Consider the following 18,052-nt stretch of genomic DNA (forward strand, 5'->3'; position numbering starts at 1 on the left):
CATAATATTCCTAGACTAAATTGACTTATTTCAGTGGTCAACAAGCAAGATAGACAGGTGGTCAAGTTACAAAGGTTTTGCTTCTTTATATTATATAGGAAAAATTTTGTACTTGATAATTGAGGTCAACTTATGCGGGTGTCCAACTTACAAGGGTGGTCAACTTGGCAGGTTTCACTGTACCATCATGTCGGAAAAAATTATCTGGTGTTTAGAACGGACAAATTAAGTACTCAAATATTTAAAAAATTATTAAATTTATTAAAATATTTAAGTGACAAAATATTAGGTGGATATTAATTTGCTAAGATTTTTACATTTAATGAAAATTAATAAAAATCAATGAATTAATGCTTGCAAATTTTTAATGTTCAAATAATGCAGAGTTTGAATAATTTTTTAAATATTAAAAAACTTAGATTGCCAGTGCTTTTTAGTTTCACGAAACTGTGACTTCTTTATATTGACGTTTTGCGCCATTTTCGGAAATTAGTAAAGAAGGCGCTGGCTGAAACTATACTAAAATTGACCTGGCAATCAATAATAACTGTTTCCAACTCACTGTAGCTATTAAAATAGCATAATAAAGTGCTCTATCATGTAACGATATAGCCTTTTAAAAACATTTTTAAATAAAGTAGTTATGTTCACAGTAATTTCAAAGATTTAATAACAAAACTAGGGAATTTTCCTATGATGGAAATATAAACTATTTTAATAGCCATTGCAGAGTTAGAAAAAAGTCAACCCCGCCTCATGCTTTTTTTTATTCCTTTTTTGCATTTTATAAATATAACCAGTTAGGCTGACAAAAAATGACTTCGGTGCGTTGAAGATTAAAACGTAATACTTTAAAAGTCATTTTAGAAGAAAACAGACCAAGGAAAAAATATTATCCGAGCGAATCATAAATAACTTTAGGCACTTCCAGTGGCTTTCTCGTCCCTTTTTCAGTACTTATTATTTAATAGTGCTTGAAATTAAATGCTTTATAAACTCACAATAATTTTACTGTCAAACGGATATTATGGCAAACATAAATTTAACGTTTTTGAAGCACTTCGCCCCGCAAACCTAATCTTTCAGCGTTATTTATACTACGATATGTAATGTTTTACCACTATAGAATAGTTTACATTAATATTTTTGAGGAGGCAACAAATACAATTTCGATTTTAATTTATAACCGGCTTCGAGCAGCCGACCCAATTCTAAGTTTATGGCTATTAATGTTCAACTCTGTAGCTTTGTAATTTTTAACACAATCCAGCAGACAAGGGATCAAGCATTGGGACAAACTAGTCTTTATGAAGGACTTTTTGATGAAATAATTGAGTTAAAGAAAATCTCCCATTGTTAGCCCGACGGCAAGGGATTTCTAATCCAGAATCTATCTACCTCTTTGGATAAGTTACGTTAGCGATGTGGTCGGTGCCAGCCGGGAGCAGAATTCGAAGAAGGCGATCGTTGCATAATTTTGACAACATTGCCATCGTCGTGGACATGGTTTTGAAATTGTGGAACTTTAACCTCCTTGACTCCCCCTGGCCTACAACGAGCTGTCGCGAAAATACTGTATTTTTCATATTTAAAATCTATTTAATGCAAGTTAATCCCTCTTCGCAACAGCCCGTAGGTAGCCCCAAGCGATAGCTGGTCGATACGAATTCCGCATCCGACTTGCACCGACCACAGTGCTGACCTAATCTATCCTCAGTGGTAGATAGAATAAGTCAGAGTCCCCTTTCCGTCAGGTCAACCGTGGGTGGTTTTCATTGGTTTTCTCTGGTGTTCATTTGTTTTTCTCTCCATGTAACGCAAATGCGGGTTAGTTCCATCAAAAAGTCCTCCACGAAGGCAAATTTCACCCAATACTTGATCTAGGAGTTCCCTTGTCTTCTGGATAGGGTTCAACATTACAAGTCTACGGAGTTGAACATTAGTAGTCATAAAACCAAAACTTTGGGTTGGCTGTTCAACGACTGTTATAAAATTAAATATAATCCATCACAATTTCTTGGACAGCACTGCGCAACGGCCGCCTTTGTATCACAGACAAGCTGGTACACAAAAATATGTTGCTACCCGCCAATGATGACAGAACCCCGGTCTTTAGCAATGGCAGTTCAGTACCTTATCCACTGAGACATCTCGGCTTACCTTATTCATTTAATACGAGCTAAAAGATTCTCTACTGAGTTTCAAGAGAATAATGCAAACTTAAATCTACGAAAACTCATTATATTATTTCTTATTAAAAATAAACATGAATTCTTCTATCTATTTAAGCTGTAAGCAAATTTTTTTTAATATAAAAATTAGTTGGAATGAAATAATTTTAAAATTAACTGCGCAAAAAATTTTGAAAGTTAACGTGTTTTAAACATAGATCTTTCTATCAATAAATGCTATCAAATAATTGTTTAAAGTCATAATGCAGTGCGCAATATTAAATACAGAGCATGTTAATAGTTTTTAGTCTAATAATGGTATCTTCTTAACGTAAAATGCAATTTTAATGGCTTGAGAAAATCATAAGTATGCTTATTACTTTGAGTAGACAATATTTTAAGTTCTGAAATCACGCAAAAACACGCCTTTTCTTTATAATTATACCTTTAATCCATTGAATGGTCCTACAAAATAGCAGGGGAAGCCTCAATCTATGATCCAAAAATTTACTCAAGATGGTGATCGAGATGGTGATGGTTTCCTTAATGTAAGTTTTACTTTTTGCATATTTCACCATAACTATTTGAATTAACAATACAAATCAAAAAAAAATATTGTCGCACATTTATGAAAATTGTTGATTCAAAGATGATTTCATTCAAAATAAAATTAAAAAAATTAAAAATTATTATATTAATATGATCCAAGACAAGTTTGAATTGAAATGTATACAATTTTTTCTTTATAATTTTAAACTATGCAATTTTACAAAATTTTACTAATATCGCTCAAATCTTAAGAAACAAATTGACTGGCTCATCTGACATTTATTTTAATTTTATTGCCTATAAACTATTTGACCAATTGTACTCAAATTTTATTTGATTATGATGTAATTTCTATTTCAGGGCACGTTTTGCTCTCAAATGTTTGCATTTGATTATGTAATTAAAATAAAATATGATTTCTAAAAGAGAGAAGTGACCTTTGCACACTTTAGATTAATACTAAATTTATCAATTAAATTTAATTAATTTTGTACTGGTACATTTCTAGCATATTTTCAATACAGAAGTTGTTTAATATTCATAAGTTTTTCAATTTCAGAAGTTACTTATTATCTTTTAATACAGAAGTTGTAACCCAATTGAAAACTAGTAGAAGGAAGAAACAGGTTACTTCATTTTTAATTAGTATAAACTGATTTTCTATTATTTGCATTTTACCTGCTAGCATTAAAAACTCTTTCAAATACATTAAAGTTCTGATAATTATTCTGAAAATAAAAGAATAATTTGAATATGAATTAATACTTTGAATAGTAGCGTGAGTTTAAATTGATTTTCATATTCATATAGTGCGATCAGACCAGCAAATCATTTGCATTATTTTCACTATAACTTGAAATTACTCTCAACATTTAGAATTATTTTATTAATGTTGTGAGGCAACGATAATTCTTTTGTGATTTAATAGGCAGTATGTTGCCTGCTTTAGAGTGGTTGCATTGTTTTCGGAAATATAACAAAAAGTTATGTTGTATTTATTCAGCAAAAATCTGATTAGAAGATAGAACGTAGGAGCGAGAATAGGTGTATTAAGCGGATGGTGATGCGATTGTTGCTGAGATTCGGTAAGGTTGGGTTTGACGGATGTTTGATATGTTATTGTGGTTACGTTATCAAATGCGGAAAGACGTTACCTTTCGCGAGTTTAGTGTTTCCCCATTGTAGGAAGACTCCATTTGTGTTATTATTCAGTATTCATTTTTAGTCATGACTTGGTGAATTAAAACCGTGCCCTGAATATTGTTTTCATCATGCCGAGCGTGTAAGTTGTGTAATATATTACTTTTAAAACACGTTTTAAATTTTACTGCTTTTTAGAATTAGCTTATTAAAATAAATGTCAGTATAGTCATTTTCTTTAGAATTTACAATTCGCTTACTGCATAAATCTTTATTCAATAATTAAAAAGAATGCATGTATATTCTCATCTTCGTAAGCATTTTTCATGTGTTTCTAATCTCAGCAGAGTGCCGATTATCGTAGAGCCGATTAAGTGGATTAGTCAATTATCCGTATTTTCGAAAGACCATGTAATCTTCCCACCTTCACCATTTTTTTTTTATTTTTTTTTATTTTTTTTTATTTTTTTTTTGCAGCAATGCTTATTTATTTTGAAAAATACCTGAAAAGGGTCGAAAAATTTCTTCTTCTGTACCTTGAAAAGAATCTTACGTAATAAATTTGTTTTTAAAAATTAAAACTTTCAAGCACGTTATTTGTAATATGCTATAAATAGGCATTGCAACAATTGCCAATCTTAAGACTAGAAAAAGTGTGAAGGGTAGTTACTTAAAAACATTTTTATAGCCTTTTTAAAATTTTATCCAATTATTCGGGTTTTATTCATTATCCGAATAGGCCTTGGTCCCGATTGGTCCAGATACTCGTCGTTCAACTGTATTTAGAAAACGTGAATGATGATGTCGCAAGATCCAATGGAATCGCTGACTATACGGAAGTCTTACGTTTTGAAATGCATCAACTAGCCAATCAGAAATGGGAACGAATTCTATTAAGTCAGAAATTCTTTTCACTTTAATGAGTTTTTTCAAATACGAGCTATTAATCTCTACATAGCATAAAAACGGAATGAACTAATACAGTTTTCCATTGTTATCGGAGCATTTCTAAAAACCTAAACTCAGTTGCGCGACAGCCCATAGAGGGCCAAGGCCTACTGTGCCCATCTCAGTTTTCTTAACCTTGGGCTCTGGTGCAGGAGCAGATTCGGTGCCTTTCTACTAATCGGAAAATCACGTGGTAGAATCCAGTTTTCTCACATGAATTTCCATACATTTTTTGTTGTTATCAGGTCGTAAATAAAGTCGTAAAGGTATTGTTTTTCTGTAAAATATTTTTGTGTCCCAAATTTAGAGGTATTTACCTCTAATATTTTTTTTATTCTGCTCTTCTATTATGAAACGTTTTGATTTTGGTTGTTTTCTAAATTAAGTGTTTAAAACTAAAAGGGTTGCTTCTTTATTATGATGTTATTCGATAATAGTACCTTAATGCGCCACAATTTAAGATAAACTTATTTTAATCGGTATCTTAATTTATTAACCATTTTACAACTATTATTTTTTTGGTGCAAATTACATTAATATAGTATTTCTCATACGAAATATTGCAAATAGGCAAACAGAAAATATATAGTTTATTATGAAACCCAGGAAACTTGAAGTCTAAAATTAGTAATGGGAAATAACAGGGATATTCAGATAGCCGATTACATCTGTTACAATACAATGGATGGTGTTTTCTACACAAGGGAGCGTTGCAAGTTCGGGACTGCCTAAATTTCCGGGTTACTGTTTCAGTTGTATTTTAAAGCCATTTGGCATCATTGTGTTTTGAGATTCTTGCAAACAATGCATTTGATTACTTATGTTTACAATGCTAACAATACTGTTTACAGTACTTAAAGTGTTAACACTAACGTAAGATGGTGCACAGCTTGCAACACGAACAAACAGTAATAAACAAATGGAAAGAGGCCAAATCAAGACTGCCAAAAAAGCGAGTTATTCAAAATCTTGCAACCATGTCACCTTTTTTATTAATAAATAACAAAATAACTAAAACAAATTTTCACTCCAAACTCCCCAGAATTACATAATAACATTAATATCTTATGAAATACGGCAGATTTGAGCTCAGAAATTATCTAGTTTATTTCTTTTATTGAAAACAAAATTATCCGTTTGAAAACATCGCCTATCAGAATAACATGTAGTAAGCAGCTGCAAACTTTTTAACCGGAACTAGAGTAAGTCCCGAGCTCGAGATTGTTATTGTTTACATTTCTATTGAAAACACCATCCATATATCTGCTCCAAATACCTGTTCTAAAATAACAGGTATTTGGGTATATCTTGACGTTCTAAAATAACAGGTAAAAAATTTTTCAATTTTTTTATTTTTTATTTTGAAAGATAATTTAGGATGGCAAGTATTTTTGTAACAGATACATATTTTCCTAATTATTGGGCTATTTTGTTAGGAAAAGTATTTTTCATGCATTATAATAAGCATTATACAATTAATGAGAAGATAGTTTTCATCTTTATAAAAACATTTCCAGCTTGAAAATAATCTGGATATTGCTTTTCCAAATACAATTTTTTTATTATCAATTTATGAGCAATAACTGAGAAGGATGCAGCTTATCGATCTTAAATATCGATTTAAAGTATAAAACCGATATCAAATATAATTATTTATTATTACTATTTTTTTAGTATTCTCGGATAGCAGTTGACTTCCTAACAGATGACATTAAACCCGTAAATAGTGCGCTTGACAAATCTAACTTTACATACATGTGATATTTAAAACGTCACGATAACAGATCATTATGAGTGAAATGGAATACATGTATTTATAATATCCTGTATTTTTTTCCAAGAAACATTTGCAAAATTTCTCATAGGAAATATTGCAAGTAGGAAAACAGAAAATATATGGTTTATTAAGAAAAATAGGAAACTTGAGGTCTAGAAATAGAAACAGCAACTTTCATAAAAATTATAAATTAGATCAAAATATGTCAATATGTTTTGCTCGCAGAAAAATATCGTTAATAAATTAGTCACTGTGTAGTCTGTTACAATCGACCGGATCTTTCATTTGAGAGCGCTGTTTATCTAAAAGAATCTAAAAATAGATTTGGATATAAAAAAACATATTTTGGTAACTTGCTAAGATGAAACGAAATTTTAAATAGAATCCTTAAAAAGTTTTATTTTCTTTTTCGATATTTTATATTTGCCTGTACTTCCGGCCAATAGAAAAATCAACGCAAGTGATAAATTCAGAAATGAAATTTTTTTTTGCATTTAGCATTTTTTTATATGATAAGCAAGAATTGCAAAAAAAGTTTTTCTTCCAAAAACTAATTTTTTTATCAGTTTAAAGAAATTTTATTTTAGTGTTGATAGTATTATCAGTAAGGGAAAGTAAATAGTTGTTAAGCCGTTTATCTCGAAATTCGAACGATATTATGGTTCAACTGAACGTCAGTATCGCTTCTAATTTTTTTTACTGAGTGTCTAATTAAAAAAAAAAAAAAAAAAAAAAAAAAAAAAAAAAAAAAAAAAAAAAGACTGCCGTGCAACGTAAACAACATTAGTACTTCACGATTGATTCTGAGAAAAGCGGTTTGACTAAAATACATGGTTGAATTAAAATACAAATTGTGGTTGAATTAAAAGGCAAATTAACTTGTGATACAATTAAAGATATCGTATTAATACCCCGGGTAAAACTGAAAATAATTTGTTAAAAAAATTATAAATATATTATTTTTTTAAAAATATATACCGCTTTTAAACGAAAAAAGTTTTTGTAGTGCATGTTTTTTATCACAGACGGTAACAATACGGGTTGATAAAGATGGATTTAATTTGTCACTGCTCTCAAAGGCTGAGATGAATTATAAGACGGTTTGAAATAATTTGAATACAATCAAGTCTTTAGGAGATAGACAGAGACATAAGCTAGACATAGCGATGTAGAAAAGTTAAATGAAGTGATAGTTTTAACATTAACGAAGACATTTTATGTATTTCATGTTAAGGTAAAAGAAATAGTTCGTATCTAAAGCATGCGATATAATTTTTACATTATAAGACATACTCGTACATTTCTCATGAGTTTGCTTATTATGTCTTACACGAATGATTGGAAAACTCAATTAAATTTCGAATCATGTCATCGATTGTTAAACTATAATAGGATCCAAATTCACTCCGATTTTATAGTATAGTTCCCAAGTCCCGACTTGATTTCGGGGCCTTAGACCCGAAGCCACTTGGAAAAGAATTACCAAATTTCAGTTAACATGAATAGTTTTTAATCACAATATCAAAATATAGAGCAGTGGTGGATCAGGGAATAGAGCGCTTGCCTCCCAATGAGGTATCCCGGGTTCGAATCCCTGTGTTGGCTGGTAGATACAAATTTCGCACCCGGCTCGCACCAACCACAGTGCTGACGTAAAATATCCTTCATGGTAGACGAATCATAGGTTAGAGTCTCCTTGGCTAACCGTGGGTGGTTTTCGTGGTTTTCCCCTCCATGTAAAGCAAATGCGGATTAGTCCCATCAAAAAGTCTACCACGAAGACGAATTTTTTCTGGATTGGGTTCAAAATTACAGGGTTACGGAGTAGAACATTGGTAGTCGTAAACCCAAAATTGGGTCAGTCGTTCAACGACGGTTATAAAATATAAAAGACGGTATATAAAAGTCGTTCAACGACGGACAACAGCTGGTTGTAACCAACCTGAAGGATTTTTTAAAAGTAAGAAATTCAAAATTTAATTAAGCTAAACTAAGAAAAAATACTAAAATTTAATTAATAGAGAAAGTTTTGCTCGTAAAAATGATGAAAACAACGTAGGAAACAAGAGTTTCGTACTACGTGCAAAGCATCTATAGCTGTCTAAAAATGTCATTTGTTAGTTTATTAATTACATAACAAAAACACTATTTATCAAATTTATATGAAGTAGTAATTCAATGAAATGAAAGGAACGAAAATTGAATAGATTTCAAATTTTACTATATTTGCTCGAAAGTTGACATTAGAATATTAAAAAAAAAAAAAAATTAGGGCCTTTATAAATTAAAAGCATAACTAGCAAACAAATGAAAATATTTCTTTTCTTTTTATAATTTAAGATAGGTGCTGACGCCGAATAACCTCAGTGATAGAGGAATCATGAGTTGAAATCACCTTGCCATCGGGCTAACCGCTGGAAGTTTTCATGGGCTTTCCTGTTCATGTAACGCAAATGCGGGTTAGTTTCATTAAAAAGTCTTCCACGAAGGCTAGTTTGTTCCAGTGCTTGATAAAGAAGTTCCCTTGTCTTTTGGGCTGGGTTCAAAGTTACGAGGCTACAGAGATGAACACTGATAGTCGTGAACTCAGAATCGGGTCAGCCGGTTATGAAACGAAGTAAAATATGAACTGACTTATAGCCTTATTAAGGTTGTTGCAGCCGACCGGCCTGTGTAGGGGGCAATGAACTTTACTTGCATCCGAAAGGTCCTGGGTTCGAATCCCGGGCAAGACATGGATGTTTCTTTCTCTCCCTGTGTTTTCTATGTTCTTTCTCCTTTGTGTGTGAATGTGGCCTGCCCTGTAAACGGGTTGCGGTTGTGTGAATGGCGTGGCAGAAGTCGAATTCCTGGCCATCGATGGCGCCACTGAAAAACAGGAACAATTGCACCCCCACTGCCTAAACAGGCATACGACAAAAAAAAAAAAGAAAAAAAAAAGGTTGTTGCAAATTTGGATTATATTAAGGTTCACCTACCTCCATACTTAATCAGTGTACCTCAGTGTCAAAATAAGAATAATCGAAAATTAAGAAAAATCATTTTAATGTCGAACTGTAATGTAAGTAACCCTCAAGCAGGAAGTGCTCAAAAACTGAAACGTACATCGCAATACCTTTTACTTCTTCTTGACTCAAAACAGTTTATGTCCAATTAGTGGTGAAAACTTTATATACAGTTAATACTTTTGTTTTCGTTATGCAGGCATTTTTATATAATTTTATATTTAAGTCGTTAAGAGGAAATAAAAACGACATCGAAATCTGTCGAGTTTTCAATGATTGAGACATAATTAAAAACTTCCAGGCTATGTAAGATATTTTTGATGATTTCATTCCCGCTTTCCTCATAAGGGATTCTTTAAATTTCGATTACCTTTTTTTTTTTTTTCCTCTGCTAATTTGTGACCAGTGTATACTTACCGTCGAAATAAATAAAAAAGATGCCATAACCAATAATGTTTAAGAAAAAAATGATAACGCGGTTAAGGAAAATATATTTAAGAAGTAGAAGTGACGAATTTTTTGACAGCTAAAGATATTTCCACCCAAATATTTTGACAAACTGTTTATTCAACTGTCAAATAAATATTCACAATTTTATCTACATTTGACATTTTCGATTCAATTACTTTAAAACTGTTTTTGAAGCTGTTGTTGGTGGACAGAAAACTGTTTTGAATAGCTGAAATATAATGGACATTTCTTAGTTTTGAAGAATGAATTAATTCGTGAGCGAATTTTTAGCTTTCGTTTCATTTTTATGTTATGGAAAAGGGTTATTTGAGAGCACTTCATGTTTTGGATAAGCTTTTTATTTGGTTTAACAAATGATATTTTCTGTGTCTTATTGTTCAATTATTGTGCTTGCAAGTTCTTTCGATGTTAAGTTATGGATTAAAAGTAATTGTGAGCTAGTTAGTGACTAAAGGAGGCTCTAATTCTCAGCTCGCTGTGCTCATCAACACCATCTACTACCTTTGCCTTCCCATTTGGATTAATTCTGTCACTCCCTGAACGCTATTCTATTTTAGTCTAGATTTGCATGAATTGTGGTACTCTTTTAAAAATGAAATTCTAAAATTACGCAATACGTAATTTACAATTCTAATTATCAGCGTTTGGGGGATACAGCAGTTTTGAGTTCTATCTCCTTTTACGCGAGTAAAACGTATTAAAAACCAAAGGAAACTGTAAGAAAATAAAAAACTGTATATTGGCGACATATCATAATAAAGTAGGTACAACACTAGATTAGTATTCCTGGGTTAAAATAAAAATTTAAGTCGAATCCATAAGTACCATACAAGTGGGCTCTCTTGAAAAATTTTCTCACATATTCAATGATTTACAATGAAAAACCATTGAAAATCAATTTAAAAAAAAAAACAATTTTTTGAAAAAATATTTTTTTGAAAAAGTTTACATCCATGTGTATTCAAAGTGACAAACGTAATTTTTATAAGAAAAAAATACTAGATATGATAAATATAATAGTTATACTCTGTTGCAAGTTAAGAAAAGACCACTGCGGTACAAGATTTAAGTAATCATCTTTTACTGCATATAGTTCTGTATTATTTCGTTTTCAAATTATACGAATATGCTTTCAAAACAATCTAAAAGGTTTTAAAATTTAACGTCACGTTAATATGTCATCAAAAACAACAAAAGTTAACACGTCAGACTGAAATTTAATTTGTGCTATCTTTTACGATATATATCATAGAATTATTAAAAAAATTTACAGTTTCGGAATCCTTGACTTGGCGACATATTTCGACAAATAAAGAGAACATTCCTTCTTGAAAAATAAACAACTATATGACGTTGTAAGAGCATTGAATTTGACTGGACCACTAAAAATGGCTCTTATGCTGACTTATATGCGCTTACACTGCCATGCTCTTGACAAATCAAATGCGAGATTAAGAATTTTTACATTTGTTTCACTGTAGAAGAAAATTGTCCACACGAAACAATATTTATCATTATTTCATCAGTTTCTTTAAATGCGAATAGAAAGACGTATATTTGTTACGATTTTTCGATATCATTTTCTTAATTATTACTTTTTAATTGATTATTGTTGTTAATAAGAAAGAAAACGAAAGGGAAGCTGCGCCACGTCGTTTCAAGAGTTTGCAGTGTTGATATTCGTTCGCGCTGGGAGCTTGGCATCCATTTGGCGTGCACTTAGATGCAAATAAGTCTCTCTCTATAGAGATAATGATTTTTTTCTTAACCCGAAACAAAGTATAGTAAGGCTATTTGCCAAATTTATAAAAGTTTTCAACTCACTCCCTTACATTATCTTTAAATTGAGGTCCCGCAGTGGACTGATCGTTAGACACGGTTCCCAGCAGATCACCTAAGTCAAGCATCACTGGCTGCGGTCAGTGTACTGGTGGGTGACCACTTGGATCAGTCTATGTAGAGACCTCACGTGTGCGGTATTGGATCGCGTTAAACTGTTCTACCGTAAAGTGTTCGACTTCGAGTGCAGGTCGTCGGGCTACTGATGCGGGGGTGCCATCCCTTCTGCAGAGGATCAAAATTGTGATGGCATGTCTTCGGATAATCCTCAGGGGTGTTTCCCAAACCGTCACCAATAGCCCATTGTGCAGCTCTAGTGCAACGTAAATGAACTACAACTACAACAACTTTAAATGGAGGCGAATTAAATGACCTCCTTGATGAATTATCTTGTTAAATATAGTAATCTATCTTAATATAGTAATTTTTAATCTAATTATTTGTGTTTATATTTACAGAAAACACAGCAGTGGAGATTTGCACAGTAGACTGAAGACAAGAAAGATTTTAGGTGTTGGGGAAACAGATAACGGCGATATCCACAGATCAAAAGTCAGTGTTGTTTTTTATTTTTTTTCATACCTACCAATATAAAGCATTGCATTTATTTATTTGTGTGTAATCAGCTTAGTAAAATCAAAATATAAAATAAACTCCAAGTATTTTCTTTACACACGACAGAAAAAGCTTAAATGTACCTTTTTGTTAAAGGAATTAGCTTAACTTTAAGGAGGATAAATATTTTTTTTCTCCAATACCCACTAGATTGACACTCGTCCTTCAGGTATCAGTAGGGCAAATTTGTTGGCCTCTCTTTCAGAGGCATCATATTGGGTGGGTCAACGCTGCTCTCACAGTAAAGACACAGAATAAAAGAAAATCCATGTCTTGTTTGAGTTTCGAACCCCGGCCTTTTCTAATGTGAGATCAGCTCCTTGACAACTACACATCCGTTTGACAGGATGATAAATATTTGAAATATTTAGAAACTAGAAGCCTTTGTCAAGCAGCATGGTCACCTTTCAAAATCATCTTTTACAATATATAAACTTTAATGTCGAACGTTACTGGTGAACCTTGGTAACTGTAACGTTCTTGGTAACTGTAACTGTAACGAACTGCCTGGTTTATCATATAAGGCCGGAGAGGCACAATCCAAGGGTCCCCACATTTCAGGGGGCCCAATAAATGTTACAAATAATTTATTTTTGTGTTCTGCCCTAGAAATTGTTTATTCGAATTATGAGTTAACAAAAACTGAAATAAATATAAACTCAAATTTACGAATATATCGTATTTTACTTATGTCATTAATTATTAAAAGAAACACTTAGTAATTAATTAATATGTAAATTTGGTTTAAAGTACGAACCAGGGGCCCCAAACGGTTTTGTGTACACATGTACTCAGCCTGTGCACATCAGATAATATGTCTGGTGTTGCAGGTATCAGCTACATAAACTGATTTCAAAATTATTAAGAACCACTTAACTTACCTGTACACTGGACCGAAGTACGTGCGGTCTAAGATTACACACCCTCTTCTACTAATTATTTTTTTACAGAAATAATATTTTCATGACAAAGTTTATTAAATGACTTTAAGCAGCTCTACTTCCTTATACGTAACTTTCATATCTAACAATGTAAAGTAAACATGGTTTTTTGCTCTAAAAACAAAATGAGCTCATGTAATTTAAATAACTATTTGTGTGCTAATTTGTTAAATGAAGATGAGTGTAAAATATTGTATTGGCTATTGCCGTAATAATACCGTATTCGACATTTGTCGTTAACTAACGATATTCATGATACATCGTGGCAATGTGTTTTAAAATGTGTTAAATAGTATAAATATTTCATGAAAAGTTTGATGTATCATTAGCTTTATTTTGAAATACATTTGCATAAAACATTTATTTTTGATTTGCAGATCAGCCAGCTCCTTGGTCATAATGAGCATCTTTACGTCAAGTTTCCCAAGGGTTATTCGACTTGGCACGTTTCTATGGCTCTCATATTTGGCCTGTTTGGCTTTATTGTGAGTATTTAAAAGTGAAAATATTTCAATTTTTTGTGTTCCATTGTTCTACTTTATATTTAAGACAGAATATCCATTTTATCACAAGAAATTATTGAACTATTGGGAACATTTAATTTATAGAAAATTGTTAACAGATTTGAAGAAAGGTATAAAGGAATAGGTATAAAGAAAAACGAATAATCCCCAAATAAAAAGAGTAAGATTTGTTGGGAAGAAAAAAAACATTTTTTTTTAGTTTTTCTTCTGCAGTTTGTTTGTTTATTTGTTTTTTCATAAAAAAAGACAGAAAAAATAAATACGGTTTCTGCAATTTAATTAGCATAATATCTTCAAAATAATTTTTTTCTTCATGTATGTATCTCTTTTTTTTCGAAATATTTTTCCCTCTGATCTCACAGCTATTTAGCATGATTTTCACAAAATATATAAACTTGAAATTTATATCTATTACATTTCTCTAAACACATCTTTCATACCATATTTTCTATTACTGCAGCTTTAACTTCTAAAGGATATAAAACATTAAAAAAAAAACTTCTTGTATTGATCTTTTAAATTATTTCGTTTTACGATATTTTTTTATTTACCGAAATATTTTGAATTAAATCACTAACAAATGGAGCATCTTAAAAATTGTTATTAAATGTTCGGTTTTTATGACGCGCCAGACAAATTGTCAGAGCAATATCAAAGAATGATTATTAAAATAATTGTTGTTAAACGAACTATTTAATCAACAAATTCATAAGCAGTAAGCGATTAAGCATAGTAATTTCTCAACACAACCTCGAATTGAATAAATCGTTTCAGCCATTACTTTATGACGGGTTCCCAAAATTAGTTCACATTTTAATGCAATTTTCGAGATCACCAGAATTATGAAATTGAGTTTAAATTTGCGATCATTAGAAATGTTCAATGGTATAATTTTTTTTTCCAGAATCTATTTTATCCAGATTATTCCTTTGATATTCCGAAATGGAGTGGAGAGACATCACATCAATTTGACATAGCTTGCCGATATTATGGCTGCACTTCCCTAGGTAAATATCCTAGATAACGTTGATGTTTAATATACATGGTGTTCCGTTATGATAGCCCTTAATATATATTTGTAGAAGGAGCAGTCATCAATTTCCAGTAATGATTCAATAATTCTTGAAAACGTTATCCTAATTACATAATATATTTAATATGTTGAATCTAATACTATAATCGGGCCATACACTGTAAAAAAACTCGACATATGAAATTGTTTAACGAAAAAAAAAATGGTTAAAAAATCAAACATTTCAATACAATAAGATATTATAGTATTCTGAGAAATTTACAGGTCTACAAATTTAGTTTTCAAACTTACAGTTTCTTAATACTTTGTTTTGTTTTTACGTAAGGAAATAATGAAATAGATACTCGAATCTTTACTTTATTTTCTATTACTAGAATGTCTTCCGTAAAGCAAATTTACAACTATAAACTCTTTCAGCAGATCTGATGCCATCTAGTGCTCCATATTTAAAGTATATTTACTTAATAAAAAAATCACGATGAATAAAAAAATCAAATCTATTTAACATATATTAAATTTTTTCGGAAAATTGGTATTTAATATTTGCGTTTCAATATTACCTGCAATGTTATACTTAAAAGTGCAAAGAATTACATTTATATCAATACCTGAATACAACTTTTTAGGATTATGACATAGATTTTTTGACGTGACGGTTTTATTTATAGTTAAAGTGTCAAATACTTGCTGCCCCGGTTATAATAATTTTTTCTTTAAAGAGTGATAAGTTCTATCGTAGGACGGCAGATTCAAGCAAGTCTCGACATGAAAAAATCTTACACAGTTACAATAGCCTTAGAAAGGATTTCGTGTACGAGCTGATCCTCTTACTTGTAGTTTTTAAACATATTCGCACGCAATCGGATGCAGTGAGAACGGCCCCAACGGGATTATAGTTTGTCTACGGTAAGAAAACCCCCCGCCGCTAAGTCTGATGCCGTCTGCTGCTATGGAAACAAGAAGCTATGGAACATTTGAGGGAGGGTAGCTTCTCTTCACTTTAGGGCAGTTTTTCTTAACCTTTTTGGTATAATGGACCCTTTTTTAAAAAATTTAAGACGTCACGAACCACCCCCATGTGAAAAAAATAATTGCAAAAAACATTAATCATTAGAAAACATTTAATTTTATTATTTTAATAGAATACAAAATTTTTAAAATTAAAATTTTGCAATGGTGCAAACTGAAAGCCGATTGGTGGAGGATGTCAAAAATATGTCAGGGATATTAGAGGGCTGTGTCTAGTCCGCGCGGAAATTGAGGTATCTTGATCACGGGGTGACTTACCGCTAACAAATCAACGAGTTTCAAATATGTATGTATTTTCCCCTTTTTGGGGAAAAAAAGATAAATGTTATTTAAATATTATTGATCCATAGGTTTTAAAAATTAGGAGTAGTCGTCGAACCCCCAAAAAATGACCCATCGATCCCTAAGGGGTCAATGTACAACAGGTTAAGAAACCCTGCTCTAGGGTAACACGAAGAAAAAGATTCCCTTTCTTTCGCCCACCCAAGCTAAAACCTGCCCTAAACAGTCACCCCACACCTCTACTTGAAATAGTTATACCTCGTTACCAAAGTCACCGCCACGGGTCCAGACAAATGTTTAGGAGAGATCTTACTTTCGACAAACTATAATCATACCTTGTTACCATAGTCACCGCCACAGCTCCAGACGAATGTCTGGCAGAGTACCTATCTTAGACAAACAGTAGGTACGTTTTCCCTTTCATCTCTTTACTTGTTTAGTGATACCTTTTTTGTGTATTTCAGCTATTTCGTTTCTTTTTGTGTCCTTTTGGGGAACAATGGACAAGGGAGTGGTGAGAACACTTTTGCTTACAGTAGCCCTTTGCCACAGCCTACAGGTACTGGGTAAGTATACACTGTTAAATTTACTGTAGCCTTAAGTGGATGCTTTACCATCACAGAAATCATTCACATTTAAATTCTCTTCTACTACAAATAATTTAAGAGGTTAAGTTTTGAAAAAGTGTGTTCAAACATACCTAAAATTTAAGCTATGAGTTTGAAACTCCGAAAAATATATTCGAAATATGGTTGACGATTTGAACAAGGTTATCGTACTTCTTAAGCTTGGCTGTACGATTGTTCTATTTAAAACCTTATAAGGTTTCAGCAGCTATATATCTGTTACTGCTAGATCTCGAAGGTCGTTACAATGCACATGACCCAGCTGATTTACAGATTAACTAGGATAAAACACGTTAAAGTTCCGAATCAAGTGTAGTTTAACTGTTATGTATTTAATAACGGCTTCCGTATCGTTAAATTAAAAAAAATTTGTTTCTCTTGTTTCATCGACTAATTTGTTGATTGTATTCATTGACTTGATTTTTTAGACATCGTTAAGTCAATAAATATCATTATTTTCTTAATTGCAATAATATTTTTAACCGTTCGATTCCTTTTACTATAGTTTCTGTATTGATAGGTGATTGATTCTATCAACTAATGTTGATTTCTTGATTGTAGTAACTTGATTTTTTAGATGTCGAAAAATCGAAATCATTAAATATCATTAGGTTATTTCAAGCTCAACTGTAAACTATAGTGAACCTTTGCAGATAAACGGACATTCCTTTGAAAAGGTTAAAAAATTTAAGTATCTTGGTACAATTATCAATGACCAAAACAAACTGAAATCTGAAATTGACAATAGAATCAATATGGCCAACAAATGTTTTTTTTGACTAAAAAGTCAACTAAGATCGAATTTTATTAGCCGAAAAACAAAACCAAAATTATATAAGACACTCATTCTGCCTGTCTTGCTATATGGAAACGAAACCTGGACTTTAAACCTTGACGTCCAACTCCCGATTGAAACGTTTGAAAGAAAGATACTTAGAACTATCTTTGGTGCCATACCTGAGGGGGGGATATTGGCAAACACGGTACAACTTTGAACTTTATGGGCTCTATAAACATCCTCAAATTATGCAGATAATCCGAAGCAACCGACTAAGATGGCTCGGTCATATCTGGAGAGGCTCTGAAGATAGCCCTGTAAAAA

At 31.8% G+C, this 18,052-nt stretch overlaps 1 protein-coding gene across 5 annotated transcripts in view; it reads left to right on the forward strand.

The window, feature by feature from the left end:
• Positions 1 to 18,052, forward strand: part of LOC107439615 (tumor protein p53-inducible protein 11) — a 209,086-nt gene that overhangs the window by 183,446 nt on the left and 7,588 nt on the right. For 4 of the 5 annotated variants that reach the window (XM_016052274.3, XM_071182144.1, XM_043046702.2 and 1 more), the window contains exons 3-6: positions 12,359 to 12,452; positions 13,834 to 13,941; positions 14,885 to 14,987; positions 16,789 to 16,890. In XM_016052274.3, coding sequence (XP_015907760.1) covers positions 12,359 to 12,452; positions 13,834 to 13,941; positions 14,885 to 14,987; positions 16,789 to 16,890 — 407 coding nt within the window. Of the gene's footprint in view, positions 1 to 3,834; positions 4,003 to 12,358; positions 12,453 to 13,833; positions 13,942 to 14,884; positions 14,988 to 16,788; positions 16,891 to 18,052 lie in introns of those variants that run through there. The other variant, XM_016052276.4, reaches the window with a different exon arrangement.

The sequence above is a fragment of the Parasteatoda tepidariorum genome, chromosome 6 (genome assembly GCF_043381705.1).
Source record: "Parasteatoda tepidariorum isolate YZ-2023 chromosome 6, CAS_Ptep_4.0, whole genome shotgun sequence".
Lineage (NCBI taxonomy): Eukaryota > Metazoa > Arthropoda > Arachnida > Araneae > Theridiidae > Parasteatoda > Parasteatoda tepidariorum.